The sequence below is a fragment of the Wyeomyia smithii genome, chromosome 3 (assembly GCF_029784165.1).
Source record: "Wyeomyia smithii strain HCP4-BCI-WySm-NY-G18 chromosome 3, ASM2978416v1, whole genome shotgun sequence".
NCBI lineage: Eukaryota > Metazoa > Arthropoda > Insecta > Diptera > Culicidae > Wyeomyia > Wyeomyia smithii.
Genome location: NC_073696.1, coordinates 88,362,908 through 88,383,123, shown reverse-complemented (window position 1 = coordinate 88,383,123; position 20,216 = coordinate 88,362,908). Strand labels below are relative to the sequence as shown.

The 20,216-nt window shown below is 37.5% G+C and overlaps 2 protein-coding genes across 2 annotated transcripts; both read left to right on the top strand.

Annotated features, from left to right (window-relative positions):
• Positions 1-12,400: 12,400 nt before the first annotated feature.
• Positions 12,401-14,047, top strand: LOC129728387 (uncharacterized). Its single transcript, XM_055686825.1, has 3 exons — positions 12,401-13,080; positions 13,135-13,445; positions 13,505-14,047. The coding sequence occupies exons 1-3, from the start codon at positions 12,417-12,419 to the stop codon at positions 14,045-14,047; spliced, it is 1,518 nt and encodes a 505-aa protein (XP_055542800.1). The 5' UTR covers positions 12,401-12,416.
• Positions 14,048-18,212: 4,165 nt separating this feature from the next.
• LOC129728386 (uncharacterized) lies at positions 18,213-19,950 on the top strand. Its single transcript, XM_055686823.1, has 2 exons — positions 18,213-18,441; positions 19,658-19,950. The coding sequence occupies exons 1-2, from the start codon at positions 18,213-18,215 to the stop codon at positions 19,948-19,950; spliced, it is 522 nt and encodes a 173-aa protein (XP_055542798.1).
• Positions 19,951-20,216: the final 266 nt, after the last annotated feature.

The window sequence follows — 20,216 nt, the reverse complement described above, 5'->3', positions numbered from 1 at the left end:
TTGCCGCTATTCAGTACTTTCTTGGGATCATCGAAACCCTGCCCATAGACCACTACTTCATCTTCACAGACAGTCTCAGTTCCATTGAGGCTCTGCGATCGATGAAGACTGTGAAGCACACCCCGTATTTCCTGGGGAAAATACGGCGGTTTTTAAGTGCTTTAACAGATAAAAATTACCGGGTTACCTTAGCGTGGGTCCATTCTCATTGTTCCTTTCCGGGCAATGAAAAGGCTGACGCTTTAGCTAAGGTGGGTGCTATTGATGGCGATATTTATAGTAGACCAATTGCTTATGATGAATTTTATAGCATTTTGCGTCAGAGAACACTCAACAGTTGGCAATCATCATGGAACTCAGATGAACTGGGACGGTGGCTACATTCCATTTTTCCTAAGGTATCGACGAAAGCATGGTTCAAGGGGTTGAATGTAGGTCGGGACTTCATTCGCGTGATGTCTAGCACGGCGTGTATCGTAGAACAACTTTATTTTAAAATAATGGGCATCGCCAAAATCTTCACCATTTGAAAATATAGCTTTTTACCTTTCATTAGGGACCCTCCGGAAAATCATCCATCGCGGGCTTTCGAAAAGCTTTTTTTTTTCTTTAAAAAGTATTCAGACAGCAAAGCGTTTAACTACCGAGAGGACGCAGTGAAGGTTGTAAGTTTAGTCGAGTGTAACTTTCGCTTATACTAGAAATTTTTCAAACACCCTCAAAATTGGAAATTATGGTCAAAATGGCGGTTTTTTTTCACCTCAGCGCATGACAATTATTTCTAACTCATTTGTTTTCCAACCGATTTTGACAGTTTTAGCCGTTTTGGAAAGGGGAAAAATAGAGTTTTCAAAATATATACAGGCTTGTACTAACTTCATTAAAATATGTTGAGTTATTCGAGCGTAAATCTATTTTTTTTAGACTTCTTCACGCAAATTTTCAACTTCACTTGAAATTTGTCAGTTATTTTTGTAAAAAAGTACTACGAGTACACAAACACTTTGAAAATATATTCAATTACGAATAAATTTCTGGTGGGTCTCAAATGAAAGGTAAAAAGCTATATTTTCAAATGGTGAAGACTTTGGCGATGCCCATTTTTTTTAAATAAAGTTGTTCTCCTTACACGCCGTGTCTAGACTTATGTCCAATCACTACACGTTAAACACGCATCTCTTTCGTATAGGGCTTGTAGACAGTAATCACTGCGTTTGTGGCGATGGCTACCATGACATCGAGCATGTTGTTTGGTCGTGTGCCGAATTCTGTGATGTTAGGTATACGACGCTGGAGACACGAACACGAAGAGCCTAAATCTATGTTTGAAAAACAAAAAGGACACCAGTCGAAACACAAATAGATCGTATATCTTAATTAGTTTAAAGCAAGAATTGTATCTCCCCTCCTCTCACCTTTAATCCCCACTAGCTCGTAGTCGGCCGCGAGAAATAAAAAAAGGCCTCCCTCCTTTTCCCGCTAATCTAGAATTAATAAAAAGTGTACTTGGCTCAGTTAAACTTAAAATTGTATCGTGCCGTGTCAAATAAACCATATTTAAATTATTTAACATACTCTACTCATCCTTTCCCCAGCGAATGGCCAATAACAAAGCCATACTAGTCATCGAAATCGATATTTTCCCCCGCAAAAAAACAATCCTCTCTTCGCTTAATAAAATCGTTTTTCTAGTCGACTCCCAAGCCAAATCGATAGAAAATATTTACAATGTCTTGCAAGCTGCAACACGGCCAATAAAAACCCAAAACTAACCCAACAATCTTGAGAAAACCCCTTCACCTCTGCTGAACCCATTGCCACTTGCACGTGGATCAATACACATTTGCTCCGCAGTTAAAATGATCCGTTGGCTCTGCTTGTGTTTATTGTTTTCGGGAGCATCTGTATGTTTCTTCTGTGAAAGGTATACAATACACAACAAACGGAGGAAAAAATCACGCTTCCCAGTGCAGGAGTAATACCATAAAATTTTATTACAAAATAACCCTCCAACCAGCAGCTACCGACACCGAAAGCTTCATGTCCGCTTCCGAAGTCAGGTTAGGTTTAGGATACAGAAATGGTCGGACGGTTGGTCAGACGGTGGTCGCACATGTACGTCTAGTGTGCCTCGGGCTATTCGGCCTGTCGGAACGACCAGCAATGTAAGCCGCTGACGGTGGGAGAATGTGCTAAGCAAAGTCGTTATTTGATAACGGTTTTGGTGGACTCAGGCAGCGGATGTTTCAACCATGTGCGCTCTTTTCGGGATGCCGATGGTGGAATTAAATGTGGCACACTATTTAAACCAGTGAAAATCTTATCGACAGCTGCATCGTCCGTGCGAATCGTGGTCAGTTTAGCGCTGAGTGCTCGCACACGTGACGAGCTTAAAGTTTCGGTTTATTGTGCTATTTGTGTCGTAATATATTTCCAACGGAATGGAAGGATGTCGGCTAGGTTTATGTAGCGTACTCGAACTGATTTGAGTTAGAAACAGTTAAGCACTTTTATCGGTATTACAGAACCGTTGCATTTGCTTATCAGTTGACATAAATTGTTGGCTCCTGGAAAGGGATTGACCGTGACACCTGATACTCGTACGCTCGAATCAGTGGAGCGAAGGTTACTGCTAATAAGTGTATGTTCGATTAATTCATGGGTCATTGCTGTAAACCCATTAAATACGACTCGGAACGCACCATAAACCATTAATTGATTGACATTTCATGTTCCTCTCTTTCAGGCTGGCTGATGTAACTTCTATCTCCAAGCACCGGTACTAGTAATATATGATTGGGTTGTGACTGTGAATTATCGCCTGTCATTCAATTTAAGTAATGGCACGGTTTCTCGAATCGTTTTCCACCATTTCCTGGCGTGTCGCCAATTTCGACCCCTCTTATTGATCCGGATTGCTAGGTAGTCGCGGCGTGGGTGGCATTGGCTATACTTTCCAGCTGTATATCGGCACGCTTTGGCTTACGGGGACAGCTGAAGCGCTTATTCATAGCTATAATAATTCGAATTTCTTCACTTTTTATTACTTTATTTTCCCATTCATCATTTTCAAGTGCACATAGCGCCGGCGACAGCGAACATATTCCAAGCTTCATGGTGAAGTGTGTTTTTTTTTCTCTGGTCCTTCCTACTTTTCCGATCCGAATTCCGGGCGTCGCCGGGGACTCACCGATGATTGATTGGGCGGCTTTGATGAAACTGAACTCAATCATTCCAGACGAATGGTCAGACCAAGGAATAGCATTTCGTAATCTAGTTGATCCATGTTACTACTTTTGAAATGTCCTTGTCTAGCTGGTACAGTTTATGACGTTTGTAAATTTTGATGTGCTTGCGGGCTATTTTCAGTGGGTGGATTGGAAATGGATATTATTAGTTCGTACCGATTATCGTGTGAAACGACCGCAAATGACATTAAAGTTTATCGAAGAGGAGAAGTTTCAAACATTATGACGAATTGATGCCTAGGAAGAAGTTATTTTTAGACCTCTTGCTTTATTTTGACCAATCCAACAAAATGAGTACTGTTGCCACAATTTTAGCTTTGGTTATAAAACTTTATTACTCATCAGCCCTTTTTTTTTGTATGCCTGAAGGGCATTGGGTAGAAAGCGCCACTGCGACAGGAATGTTTGTCTTTTGTGGCTGGTCCCGATTGCTTTACACAGATTACAAGATGCTCGAACTCATTGATGGAGTTGAGCTAGTTGGTTGTAAGCCTGTGCCCCAATCCGGAACTACATGGTTGATGAAACCTGTGACCGTTTTGGGATTGGTGCTCCATACCTGGTATGGAGTTGAGAGGTAACTTCCAAAGAAGTTAAACCTCGATGAAGCAAGAGCCCCGCAAAAGCAAAGCAAATGCGCTGAGCTCTCAGGTTCAGCGTTGCAAAAGCGACAATAGTCGGTTAGGGCTTTGCCGATTTTCTTTAAATGATAAAGAGCAGGACAGTGTCCAGTGAGAAGTCCCGTGATGATGCGTAGTTCACTACGAGTTAAACTAAGTAGCCGTTTGGTAACCGTAGGGTTAGGGTAGATAAACTGTTTAGCTTGCCTGCAACCCTGCGCATGTTGCCATTGAGATGCTATCTTTAGCTTTTCCCATGTACTTAGTTCGCCTTTAATGGCGGATGTGGAAGTACCCAAAAACGGTTCCGGTCCAATGAATTGCTGAGCAGATCCTTGTCTTGCGAGGCTGTCGGCATGTTCATTTCCCTCGATTCCGCAGTGACCGGGTACCCAAAGTAGCATAACTTTGTTGAGGCGGGAGAGTTCCCTGAGTGTTGCGATGCACTCCCAGACTAGTCTGGAGACACATGTAGCAGACTTTAATGCCTTTAGTGCCGCCTGACTGTCCGAAAAGATTCCGATTTTTGCATGTCTATATTTGCGATGTAGACATGTTATAGCACAGATATATATTGCGTATACCTCCGCCTGAAAGACGGTTGGCCACTTACCCATTGAGATAGTGGCCTTTATACCTGGTCCGTAAATCCCTGTCCAGTCTGGGGTCCGATTTTTGAGCCATCCGTGTAGAAGCGGATTGTGCCCGATGGAAGACTCGGCCCTCCATTGTTCCACATGGAGCGATCTGTGTCGATCACTATATATGGAACGTCCATGTTTGGCTTCGCTTCCATCCAGTCCGAGACTGTTGTTACTAAAGGTGTCAGCTTAAACTCCTTCAGGATGCTTAGGTGACCCGTTAGGTCACCTTCGAGCATCGTTGTATTTCTTTGCAGCCTTAGTGCGCCAAGCTCTGCTTCCTTCTTTACATGGAGATGTAGAGGAAGTAAGCAAAGCAAGGCCTCCAAGGCTGCTGTCGGTGTTGTGCGCAGGGCACTGGTAACTGAGAGACAGGCCAATCGTTGGACTTTGGTAAGTTTCGCCTGAGCTGTCTTTTCATTTACTTTAGGCCACCATGCGAGGGCTGCGTAGGTTATACGTGGCCGAGCAATGGTGATGTAAGACCAGAGCGCTAATTGTGGTTTTAGCCCCCAGGTCTTGCCAAACAGTGTACTGCAAGCCCAGATAGCTGAAGTTGCCTTCTCGATAGCGTAGTCTAGGTGAGCAGTCCAGTTCAGCTTCTTATCCAGAATGATTCCAAGATATTTGGTCTCATTACTGAAACATAGTCTTACCCCATTCAGTAGCGGAGGAATGATTGTGTGCATTCTTCGCTTGGTAAATGGTATAATGACCGTTTTAGCGGGGTTAATGTTCAGCCCTTCTTCTGAGCACCACTGAGAGGTGGTGTTAAGTGCCGTTTGCATGCGACTAGATGGAGTTGCATCACATTTTCCCCGAACAATAAGGACTATATCATCAGCATATCCAATGACTTCGAAGCCCAGCTGTGATAGCTTGGTTAGGAGAACGTCTACCACCAGTGACCATAGCAGTAGAGAGAGAACTCCTCCTTGAGGACACCCTTTCACTGCCCCTACTGTGACAGACGTATCCCCCAATGCAGCTGTGATCTTCCTGCTCGAAAGCATTGCTTGGATCCAGCTCATTGTAGTATCGTCGACTCTTTTATTTTGTAGAGCCGTGTAAATTGATGCAAAGGACGTGTTATCGAAAGCTCCCTCAATGTCAAGAAAAGCGCAGACCGCTGTCTCTTTATATTTCAAGGACTTCTCGATCTTCGTCACTAGGCAATGCAAAGCGGTTTCAGTAGATTTACCCTTTTGAAAAGCATATTGATGCTTATGTAAGGTTAACTCCTTCAGAAACTCACTGCGGATGTAGTTGTCCGTAATTTTCTCCATCAACTTGAGAAGAGTTGACGTCAGACTTATAGGTCTGAAAGCTTTGGGCAATGTTTTGTCTTTTTTGCCCGGCTTTGGTATAAACACCACCTTAACGTTCCGCCAGTTGACCGGGATATGTCCCATAGTAAAGCTGGCTCGAAAGAGGCTGATGAGTTCGGACATAACGACTCCGTCCGATTTTTGTAGAAAGATTGGTAGAATGCCATACAGTCCTGGTGACTTCATAGGCTCAAAAGAGCTTAGTGCCCAGTTGATAGAAGTCTCCGTGAAAATTCTACGAGCGAGCGCTGCGGAGTCACGTGACGTTATGCGTCTGGATTCGAGGCTCTGTAACTCTTCGACGTTCGAACCGGAGATTGCTGTCGATCCAGGAAAGTGAATGTTCATAAGAACATCCAGCGTTTCCTTGGTGGTGACAGTCAGACTACCATCTTCCTTTTTCAACTGCCCAAGACCATTCGTGTGATCTTTGGATATCGCTTTTTGCAGTCGCGTTGCCTCAGGTAGAGTCTGAATGTCTTCACAGAATCGAATTCTAGACCTCCTTTTGGCTTTGCGTAGCCCAGCGTTGTATTTTGTAAGGGATGCTCTATAGGCTTCCCAGTTGGACGTGATTTTAGCCCTGTTGAACAAGCGTCTAGCTTCCCGACGAAGGTTGCTGAGAGTTTCATTCCACCAGGGCACATCACGGCAGACTGTTCGATTTGTTAACGGACAGTTTGACATAAAAGCTTCCGTGATCCTGTGCTGTAGGTCACTTGCTGCGATGTCCAGTTCACCTGGAGTTCGAATATTTTGGTGGCAGGATGTTCTCGAATTGACCAAATGTTCCTTAAAAGAGTTCCAGTTGGTTTTCTTGGGATTCCTGAAATGTTCTCTTCTCAGAGGAGTAGCCTCGACGTCAAATCTGATGTGTCTATGGTCTGATAAACTGGGTTCATCAGAGACATGCCAGTTCTTGACTTTCTCCGTTATCGAGGCGCTACATAGAGTGAGATCTAGGACCTCTTGTCTAATAGCATTACTGAAAGTTGGCTCGTTTCCCACATTGCATACATTAACATTGTTAGAAGTAAGGTATTCAAGTAGGTACTCACCTCGAGTGTTGACATCCGAGCTGCCCTAGACTGTGTGATGCGCGTTGGCATCGCAGCCGACGATGAGTGGCTTGTTGATGTTTCGGCAGTATCGCACAAGTGCTGCGACTTCGGATGGCGGTATATCGTCCTCGTCCCCCGGGAAGTAAGCGGAGGCAACAACCACTTCTTGAGTGCCGTTGGTTGTCGGGACTTCCACCGCAATGGCAACCAAATCCCGTTGGATGAACTCTGTAATGGGAACAAATTTAATGTTTCTGTTCAGCAGAATTGCAGTCCTGGGATTTGACTGTTGATTACAATAGACCAACTTACTGTTTGTGTTGGCTAAGCCAAGGATCTTGGTGTCGTGGACCCATGGTTCCTGGATCAGCGCCACGGATAGCTGATCCTTGGTGAACCTCCGGCAAAGAACACCAGAGGCGCCCTTTGCGTGATGGAGGTTCACCTGAACGCAGCGTATGCTGCTCATTTTGTTGGCAGCGCGTCCTTCGTCAGATCTAGTTGAGATCCGATTGGCGGACGGTTGCCATCAGCGGTGACGCTGGGATGGGTAGTCTGCATACCTTCAGCAACAGGCTCCCGTTGCAGCAGACAGTAGGCGGCAGAAGTGCTACTCTCACGTTTAGGCGGCGGAATTTGGCTCTGAGGGTCGCGACTGTTCAGATGCTCACGCTTACTCCTCTTTCGATTTTTCGGCGGAACCTTCTTCGCTATCGCGGGAGTGCGTCGAACAGGTGGTAGCGGTACACTCCCTGAGGGAGTCTACGAACGTACCGTTCCTGCCTTCGCACCAGAACCTTTCGCGCCTGTGTTTGAGGACTTTCTGCCAACCTGCCGCATGCGTGCTTTGCCGTACTTGTAGTTCAGCAGGAAGCTCTGTGCCGCTATGAGGTTAGCAGACTGTTGGTCCAGCTCCACCATCAATTCGACAGTCTTTCCAGTAACGTTGCGATGACATACTCGCCATGCACGTGTGGAGAAACCGTCGTTCTGATTTTGGAGAAGACGGAGAATTCTCTCATTTGTGGTGTCCACACTGTCCTGGAAGTACCCTACAAATTTTAGGGCCTTCGGCAGGTCCTTCGTGCGAAAGACACTAAGGTGTGCTCCCTCCCACGGTATGAGAGAAGACGCCGTGGTCTCCAGCCATCTAACTGTGTCGTTGTCGGCACAGTCAAGTTGTAGGGTACCGTTTTTTAGGCGGCAGCTCCTAAACTTGGGCCTGATGGCCGGTGACTCCTGGTCCGCAATGCAGTCCAGAATGGCATCTCGAACAGTTTTTAACTGTTCAGGGGTAAGTAGGGAGGCTGGATAGTCTATCGTTGTGATAGACAGGCTCGTGGCCTCCAGCATCTTCCTATATGTTACCCCTGACGTTTGTCGCGGTGCAGGGGGCTCCGCGCAAGCCAAGTCCCGGGGCTTTTTGCTGCTCGGGCCCTTAGCGCTTGTGTTTGGCGACGCTGTCTCAGTCGACCGCTGTCGCTTGGTTGCGACCTGACCTGAGCGGTCAGCTTGGTCGACTGGTTGACGAACTATGCCTATGGCCTCCTCGCGTGAGTGACCCAGGCTTAGCAGTCTTTTAAGACGCCGCCGTTGCGATTGGGAGAGCCGTTTGACATCAGCACGAGGTGACTTAGGTTTCCCCTTGTCAATCGGCTGTGTCTCCGGATCGGGAAGACTGTCCGTCGGGCTCTCTTCTTTCCCGCTTGGCGAACCGAGGATTAGTGATGAAACTGAAGGTTCTCCGTCCAGCGATTCGCTGTCGAGGTTGGAATCCATCTCCAGTTCCATCTCCTCGGTTCTGCCTGTAGCGTGCAGCCTTGTGGGGCTATCACGATAGCCTAACGCAGAGGGCTAGGTTACTGTGGAAGGGCGCCAGGTATTCCACAGGCTCCGTTAGCGGCTGGGAATTTATTAAACCCCCACCCACCATTCATCTCTCGGCACGGGTCGCGTCACACCTTAGCTTAGGGGTTTAACCATTATTTTACGTAACAGCCATGGTTAAGAGCTGTTACAACCAGGGCTGCTGGCTATCACTTCGTTGCTTTCGAGTTCATTCGTTATTCTAGATGCACATCAACACGTGGCAACAGCGCTTTCTCTCACCAATGAAAACAACACCTACGGTGGAATGAATTGTCACGAATGGCTTATGGCAGATGAATATTTGCAAACATGTAATACAATTACCTTCGTGTTTTTCTCGTATCGGCTGCGATTTGCTCGAATCACACGAAGAGATATTGAACTATCGGAAACGAACGCATTGTTGAAGACGCGTTACCACTCGCATCAATTCAGTTTTATATTCAGTCTGAACGGTCGTACCAATCGCTATGATGATTCGGGGCGAATTGAAACGAAAAATTGCAAGTGTTGTGGATGAAGTCAGCGATGCTGCTGGCAATAAACGTTTTCGTTGCCTTGCTAACGCAGATGCAGAAAGGCAATGCCATTACGAGCAAACAAATTTTAATGCCGCAAATTTCAAGCGGCACTTTTTAGCATACCATTCAGATTTTGCTAAAAATTTAGACTTGGTAAATGCTTTAGTGTCAAATGTCTCCAAACCGAAAAAGCCTTCGAAACTTTGCGTAAGGACATCACGGAAGCAAGTTCTACTCGGTACTTTGCAGCTGGTGACGGACCATAATCTACCGTTAAAATTTCCGGAGTGGAAGGCTGCACAGTTGCTACTAGGTCCGATGTGGGAATCCGCAAAGTTAAAGATAAGTAGAAACACGCTACCGGAACTTATATCTCGTGCCGCAGATGAAATGCGGATGCTTATGATAAAGTCGTTCAAGGGCAAACCGGTATGTTTAAAGGTGGACTCAGCCACTCGACATACAAAGTCAATATTCGGCATTAATCTATCATTGGCTGATGATAACGGTGAAATTAAAATTTTTCATCTTGGTAAGTTAATAATAAATACAATTGTGAACGTAACTGTAAATGTAACTGTAACTGTAGCTGTAAACATTACTGTAAATTTAACTTTAAGTGTATCTGTAAATGTAAATGCAAATGTAAATGTAAAAGTAACTGTAACTTTAAATGTAAATGTAAATGTGTATATAAATATAAATATAAATATAATTATAAATATAAACATATATATAAATATAAATATAAATATAAATATTAATATAAATATAAATATAAATATAAATATAAATATAAATATAAATATAAATATAAATATTAATATTAATATAAATATAAATATAAATATAAATATAAATATAAATATATATAAATATAAATATAAATATAAATATAAATATAAAAATAAATATAAATATAAATATAAATATAAATATAAATATAAATATAAATATAAATATAAATATAAATATAAATATAAATATAAATATAAATATTAATATAAATATAAATATATATAAACATAAATATAAATATAAATATAAATATAAATATAAACAAAAATATAAATATAAATATAAATATAAATATAAATATAAATATAAATATAAATATAAATATAAATATAAATATAAATATAAATATAAATATAAATATAAATATAAATATAAATATAAATATAAATATAAATATAAATATAAATATAAATATAAATATAAATATAAATATAAATATAAATATAAATATAAATATAAATATAAATATAAATATAAATATAAATATAAATATAAATATAAATATAAATATAAATATAAATATAAATATAAATATAAATATAAATATAAATATAAATATAAATATAAATATAAATATAAATATAAATATAAATATAAATATAAATATAAATATAAATATAAATATAAATATAAATATAAATATAAATATAAATATAAATATTAATATTAATATAAATATAAATATAAATATAAATATAAATATAAATATATATAAATATAAATATAAATATAAATATAAATATAAAAATAAATATAAATATAAATATAAATATAAATATAAATATAAATATAAATATAAATATAAATATAAATATAAATATAAATATAAATATAAATATTAATATAAATATAAATATATATAAACATAAATATAAATATAAATATAAATATAAATATAAACAAAAATATAAATATAAATATAAATATAAATATAAATATAAATATAAATATAAATATAAATATAAATATAAATATAAATATAAATATAAATATAAATATAAATATAAATATAAATATAAATATAAATATAAATATAAATATAAATATAAATATAAATATAAATATAAATATAAATATAAATATAAATATAAATATAAATATAAATATAAATATAAATATAAATATAAATATAAATATAAATATAAATATAAATATAAATATAAATATAAATATAAATATAAATATAAATATAAATATAAATATAAATATAAATATAAATATAAATATAAATATAAATATAAATATAAATATAAATATAAATATAAATATAAATATAAATATAAATATAAATATAAATATAAATATAAATATAAATATAAATATAAATATAAATATAAATATAAATATAAATATAAATATAAATATAAATATAAATATAAATATAAATATAAATATAAATATAAATTTAAACATAAATATAAATATAAATATAAATATAAACATAAATATAAATATAAATATAAATATAAATATAAATATAAATATAAATATAAATATAAATATAAATATAAATATAAATATAAATATAAATATAAATATAAATATAAATATAAATATAAATATAAATATAAATATAAATATAAATATAAATATAAATATAAATATAAATATAAATATAAATATAAATATAAATATTAATATAAATATAAATATAAATATAAATATAAATATAAATATTAATATAAATATAAATATAAATATAAATATAAATATAAATATAAATATACATATAAATATAAATATAAATATAAATATAAATATAAATATGAATACAAATATATATATAAATATAAATATAAATATAAATATAAATATAAATATTAATATAAATATAAATATAAATATAAATATAAATATAAATATAAATATAAATATAAATATAAATATAAATATAAATATAAATATAAATATAAATATAAATATAAATATAAATATAAATATAAATATAAATATAAATATAAATATAAATATAAATATAAATATAAATATAAATATAAATATAAATATAAATATAAATATAAATATAAATATAAATATAAATATAAATATAAATATAAATATAAATATAAATATAAATATAAATATAAATATAAATATAAATATAAATATAAATATAAATATAAATATAAATATAAATATAAATATAAATATAAATATAAATATAAATATAAATATAAATATAAATATAAATATAAATATAAATATAAATATAAATATAAATATAACTATTTATATATACATATATAAGATTATAAACATAAATTTCTATTTTCATTTCAATCGAAACTGCATAACCTAGTATAATCTTTATTGATATAGCTGCACATGAAATGGAAGAAAGGCAAACCAGACAGAATTTAAAAAACGTGATTGAAATAGAAATGAAAAGATTTGGGCTCGATTACAAACAACTTTTGGCGGTGACACACGACAATGGCGCTAATATGCTTGCAGCAGTTAGATGCTTGAAAAAATTGATGTCTACGACTACGGCAGAAGTGGCTTTAGGCTCTGTTCTGCCAAAAGAAAACACCCTGATTTGTAACTCGATTGTAGATGCCGAATCAGACAGCTCTTCGGAAGATGAGAGCACACCTGTATGTGATTTCAAGAATGCGCTAGAATATGACGATTTCATTCAAAACTACTCGGAAGCGGAACATAATGCGCAAACCATCACCACCGAACAAGAAAAAGATAACGAAACAATAGATTTGGACATTCTGGAAAGCGTTAGGTGTGGCGCGCACACTGCTCAGTTGGCGGTGTGGGATGTGTTGCGGAACTACAAAACTAGGCTATCTAACATAAACAAAAAATGTTTAAAAATGTACCATAAGGAGAATCGGCAGCTCTTCAATCAACACAAAATAGCGCTTCCACCGAAGGTATGCCAAACCCGATGGAATGTTTGGTACATTTTGATGAAATACCTGAAGAGTCTCGAAGGAACGCCATTTTTGGCATTACTTCAAAACAAGGACCCATACATCGGTAAGAATGATTGATCTCTTTATCTCCATTTTCAGTTCATTTTGTTTTTACCAGATTTTTCGTGTCAATGGAACTTCATCCGGAAGTTTTGTGAAGCTTTTGAGCCAGTTTTCGTATTGACATTGAAGACACAGAAGGATCACGTGCCGCTTACCGATTTTTACGCGGAATGGCTAATATGCCAAGCACAGCTTAATGGCTGCTCTGAAGAAAACATCCTCGCCAGAAAACTGTTGGCAGCTATGGAAAGCCGAATGAAGACGCTACGGAACAGTATGCCATTTAAAGCATGCATATACATGGATCCACGATTTAACTTTTTCGGATCGAACAGACTTAGCAATAATGAAAAGTCAGAAGTACAGGTTTGTTGTACTACTGCAGTTCAATGTATTAGTATAACTTATATTTGTTTTTGTTTCAGCAATATCTCCTTGCTTTAAATGCTAAACTGAACGATATTGCAGGTTTGAATACAGAAATCTGTGAGGAAAATGCAGATACAACAAGGGCATCCTCTGACGATTTTGTAGAGCAATATCTTACTCACCTATTCCACGAAGACACTGTAACGACCCAACATGGTTTTATTAGTAGTGATCCTTTTCTTAAGGAAATCATAAAACTAGAAAGTCGAACAAAAGTACCAATAGTTGCTCCGCAGGAACCAGGGTTGACTCCTTCTGGGAGAAGTCAAGTAAACTTTGACATAATGCAATATTGGAAACAACGAAAATTTGCCAATCCTAATATATACCGCTTAGCCATAGCATTGTTATCTGTACCGTCCACCCAAGTCACTGTTGAAAGGCTTTTCAGTCAGCTGAAACTGGTGTTGACTGATTCTAGAACATGCTTAAGCGATAAGATGATAAGCGATATCATGCTTTTAAAAATGAATTCGTCGTTATGGCCACAGATAATAGATATCATTGAAGCTGAGATAGACGAGAAAAATAACTTTTGACTGAACATATTATTATTGTTTTACCTATTACTGTCATTTGCTGCTGTTACATATCTTTTCAAACTGTCAGTTAATAGAAAATAAGTGACATTGTTGAAATTACACTGATTGTAGTTGTTGTATATTTGAAAAAAAAAAAAGAACATCCATTTCTATACAGGTCGGACTCGATTATCTGGAAGCACGATTATTCGGGGGCTCGATTAAACGGAGAAAATGGTTCGATTATCTGGAGTCAACTTTTTTCCTTTAATTTCGGATTTTGTGTCGTTTGTTTTTCGTTTGATTTCGTGACGTTTGTCTTATTGTCGATTCTATCTAGAAATGCCAAATTTGCGCTATATGCTGCGTAATTAAGTAAATGGATAAAGAGAGATGGCAAGTTTGATTACTCTCACATGGTTTTTTTTATTCCATAAGACAAACATTGACTTATCGTCGCTAGATAATTTTTAAATTTTGTGTCGGCATATTCACCATGTATATATATATATATATATATATATATATATATATATATATATATATATATATATATATATATATATATATATATATATATATATATATATATATATATATATATATATATATATATATATATATATATATATATATATATATATATATATATATATAAATACATATATATATATATATATATATATATATATATATATATATATATATATATATAAATACATATATATATATATATATATATATATATATATATATATATATATATATATATATATATATATAGATATATATATATATATATATATATATATATATATATATATATATATAGTCTAGATATCAATTTTTTACAATTAGTCAAGACTCAATTTAAGTACAAATTTATGTTTTCGAGTTACAACCTTCTAAAACATACACCCAGTTTTTGCTTATTTCAGAAAAGTTTAAGGCGGCTACATTGTCTTTCTAAAAAAATGTAGTTCAATCAATTAATACTTTTAAATCAGTGTCAGTGTAGTTTCACACAAAAATCATAATTCCTCGATATTTTTGAATGAAAATTTTGAACGATTTCTTAAAAGCCATACCTTAACAACTTTTCTCTGACCCTGGTTATTATTCCAATACAGACCCCGTTCGATTTTACCAAAACAAACTCGTTGGCAACTCGCCCATATTTTGTATGTTGCCAATAACGAACGTTTTTTTTATTTGTGCTACCTCTTAAGCGGTCTTTGAGGGCCTAGATACTAGATAGTATACTTTTTGGATTCAAAATCGTTAGTGGTGTCTTATCAAGCTTTGGTTCAATAATTCAAAAGTATCCGCTTGATATGACCACACGAGTAATAAAAGGCATGTTATGGTTCTGAACACTGCTTTGGCTACAGCTGATGAACCGCATCCGGCCATCCTCATCGTCAATTTAGATATGTTTCATATACGTTTACGTTACAACCGCCAAGTATAAGCTAATTTAGTTGAAGGAAAGACAGGAAAACTAAAAAAATATGATTTAACAATTCAGCATAGCCATTCGATTTTGACACATATGCCAAAACAAACGTTTTTTCATTCATTCAATCAATTTATGAATAACTGGTTATGAATTGACACTTTGAGACACCTGAAATGAAAAAAAGCAAACAAACTACCTTTTTTCAAGTGATCAGTTAGCATTCATTTATCATAAATTAAACATCACACGTATTAGCACATATACGCTATTTTGTAATTCATTCTTCGTCCCCAATGGCCCATTAGGCCGTACGAATCATAAAGTCTACTCTGCTTCTCCAATAAGATTGGCGCAGGATGAGTAAGGATAATGTCATACTTAAAGCGAAGCGTTTTTATATATCTCCTAATTGTTGATAATATTCCCCACGTGAGGAAAGACAAGAATTGCACCGCTTCTCTTTCAGTAACATCAGCCTAAAGCTTGCACTTTTATTCATATGGCCTGTTGCCTCATTTCATAGCATCATCGAATGTATGAACGATCGCTTCGGGACGAATGCTATTTTGTCTTCGTCCCGATTTGATTTGCCGTGATGACTCTATCAATGCCACGGTGAACCGATACAAATATTTACTGAGTTGCATCGATGTGATTTTGAACCGTATCCAATCGGCAAATAATGAGAAACAGCAGGAAAAGGGAAAGACACGAATCGATCGTTTCAGTTCATCCGAACACATGTACGCGCCCGATGAAGTATGCGTTCGTGTTACATTGACATTAGTCCACAGCGAACGGTTCACGAAGCGAATGAAGATTCAATGCAGGAATCAGGAGCCCTGGTTGTATTGCTTCCATCACATGATAAATAATGAGGTGTTTTGACAGTTCACTTCCAAAAAGCAGGAAGGGAGAACTCTGAAAGGATTGTGAAAAAATAACGTTTATGGATGCTTTTTTTCACTTTCACTCAAGAGTGTCAACAAATATCAACCCTGATTCCCCTGATGATCGTTCAACCGAAGATTGCCTGCTCGTTGCTTTTATATAAGCGCGTCGCAAATCGAGTTTGGTTGATAAATATCGTGATTGATCTAATAACTATGCAACGTATACCTATCAAAGAATCACGTCTTCCGAAGTGCGTTCGCTTTCTCGAGAGTATACGGGATTGGACATAAACAAATGTTTAAAAATTTGGATTCTTCGGGTGGTGCACGGTTTACGCGCGCGCCGCTCCTAAATATTCCAGATGTATCAACTGCGTAAATGGACGTAACGAAAAAGTGTCGATAACGTTGACCGGTGTGATTTTTGCCCCGGGACTAGAAGGCAGTTTGATTTCCGTGCCGAAACTCGCTGAAAAAGGTGTCCGGGTGGAATTCAATGCAAATCAGTGTAGGTTGGTTCACGACGGGTCGGTAGTTGCGACGGAAGATCGCATGGCTGGCTTATACCGACTAAACGTGTCAGAAAAGATGCTGATGGTTAATGGTAAGCAGCATAATTCTGACTGTCTGCACACGTGACATCGACGATTGGGGCACTGACGTATGTTTTTTGGAACTCGACGAGAAGGATAAGGAAAAGCAACCTACAAAAGCTCCCGCCGTTGTACCGCTGCAAGAGGAGCAACCTGTGGAAACTCTTGGTGCACAATGTGGCTTGCGACGATCAGAGAGAGCGAACTGCGGTATCCCACCGGAGCGATATACTGATACGATTGGTCTGGCAGTTAACACTATAGACACTATATATATATACCTGCGTAGTGAATGACAGCAGCACTGGAATCGCTGGTTTTTTATATTCTTGTTATTTGTTTGATACAAATTTTTATTATGTTCATTTTGGCTCGCACGTTTGACAGTTATTTTGGCTCGCTGCCATTCAGTCCGCAGGTCTATATATCTAGTGTCTATAGTTAACACGTGCGCATAACCAAGAACGTACAACGAAGCGATCACAAGCCCAGCCAGTGCAAAATGGAAAGCGGCCATGGATGAAGAAATGGCATCCCTACATAACAACGGAACGTGGAGCCTGGCCAAGTTACCCCAGAATCGCAATGTTGTTGGCTGTAAGTGGGTGTATAAGTGCAAAGGAAATGAGTCCGGAAAAAATGTGCGGTACAAGGCCAGATTGGTCGCGCAAGGCTTTTCCCAAAAGTTCGGCACTGACTACGATCAAGTGTTTGCGCCAGTTGTAAAGCAGATCACGTTCCGTACCGTGCTGACGATAGCAAGCAAACGGGAATTGATTGTGAAACACATAGATATTAAGACCACATATCTGCATGGCATCCTGCAGGAGGAGATTTTTATGAGGCAGCCTCCGGGATATTCGAACGGCGATCCGAATACCGTGTGCTACATGAAGCGGAGCCTGTACGGACTAAAGCAAGCAGCGCGGGTTTGGAACCAGCGCATTGATATGGTTTTAAAGCAAATGGGGTTCCACCCGTCATCGGCGGATCCGTGCCTCTACTTGCGGATTACGGACGGTGTGTACACGTACATACTGATCTACGTGGACGACATCGTTATTGCAAGCAGCACGGTGCAGGAGTATCGGCGATTGGTCGGTGCATTGAGCGAGAGTTTCAAGATCACGTAACTGGGCGACTTGAAGTTTTTCCTGGGAATCCACGTTTGCCAGAAAGCTGACCGGTTCGTGTTGGATCAGAAGTCGTATGTGCTAAAGATCCTGTCGCGATTCAACATGGAGAACTGCAATCCTTCTCGTGTCCCGATGATCACAGGTTTCGTACAACAAAAGGAGGAGGATAGCGACTCGTTGGCAGATGAACAACAGTACCAAAGTCTGATCGGTGCTTTGTTGTACATTGCTGTCAATACGCGCCCAGATATAGCCATCTCAACTTCCATTCTCAGGCGGCGTGTCACCAAACCAACATCGGCGGACTGGAACGAGGCGAAGCGAGTGCTTCGTTATTTTAAAGGGGGGGGGGGGGATTTGTTAGTAGCTTAAGTATTTATGATAAATATTAGTAAATAATGAGTATGTGTGTCCAATCACAAATGGTGACTTCTCAACACTGTTAGAAATTTGTAATTTTAATTGTTAGCATTTGTTTGCTTTCGCAATTAGGACTTATCATTCGTAGGGATTTAAACCTACTTGTCAGAAAAGGGAAAGTAAACTTACACCTAACTTAATTGCTAACTTATTGGCTATAAAGAGAGCTTATCGTAGCAATTGAGGATTGCAACGATTTTTGTCGAAAATTGTTAATAATTTTATTTGACATAGCTTCTAATGGTTCAACACCAGTAAGTCTATGTAATTCGAGTGTATCAAACCAAAAGTTTGTTTTTTAAACAAAGTTTAGAATTCCTGTTAATGAGAGGATATAAACATCTCGTATATTTGATGCACTTGGCTTGTATACTCTCAATGTGCTCTTTGAAAATAAGGTTTTTATAATAAATTAGTCCCAAGTACTTAACCTTGTCAGATCAACTTAAAATAACCCAATTCATCTTGACAACGTGATTATTGTTTGGCTTGAGGTAGTCATTTGAGCTTTAGTAGCATTGGGAGAGATTTTCCACTTTTGCAAGTAGGAAGAAAAAATATCTAAACTTTTCTGCAATCGACTGCATATGACACGAAGACTTTTTCCTTTCACAGAAATGCTTGTGTCATCGCAGAACAATGACTTTGTGCATCCTGGAGGCAAATCAGGAAGATCTGAAGTGAGTATGTTGTACAGGACTGGACCCAAGACTGAACCTTGGGGTACACCTGCTCTGACAGGAAATCTATCAGATTTTGAATTCTGATAGACAACCTGCAGAGTTCGTTCAATTAGATAATTTTTTAAAATTTTGATTAGGAAAATTGGAAAATTAAAAGTTTGCAATTTCGCAATCAAACCTTTATGCCAAACACTGTCGAATGCTTTTTCTATGTCTAAAAGAGCAGCTCCAGTGGAATAACCTTCAGATTTGTTAGCTCGTATCATATTAGTAACTCTAAGCAATTGATGAGTTGTGGAATGCCCATGGCGAAATCCTAACTGTTCATTTGCAAAAATTGAATTTTCGTTGATGTGTGACATGATTCTGTTAAGAATAATTCTCTCAAACAGTTTACTTATTGAAGAAAGCAAACTGATTGGTGAGTGCTTCGTTACTTGAAAGGTACAGCAGACCACGTGCTACATTTGGGTGGCGCAGGTAACCTTCAACTGGAATGCTTCGTCGACGCAGATTGGGCTGGTGAAGTCGACAACAGGAAGTCCAACACTGGCTACATTTTCAAGTACGGTGGCGGACTAGTTGGATGGGGAAGCAGAAAGCAGACGTGCGTATCTCTTTCCAGTACCGAGGCAGAGTATATCGCACTGGCAGAATGCTTGCATGAGCTGCAGTGGCTGCGACGATTGGTGGACGACCTGGGCGAGCATCTAATGTTACCTATTGTCGTCAATTAGGACAACCAGAGCTGCATTGCGCTTGCAGCATCAGAGAAAAACTCAAGAAGATCGAAGCATATCGACACCAAGTACTGCTTCATGAAGGATTTATCAGAGGCTGGTATCGTATCCATTCGGTACTGTCCCACGGAGCAGATGGCCGACCTTCTCACCAAACCTTTGGGTGAGTCAATCGCAATTCGACCACATAATGTTGAGGAGAAGTGTTGTCGGATCTAGGCAACCATCGCCTTGATGGAGTGCAACATCATAAATCTCTCAGC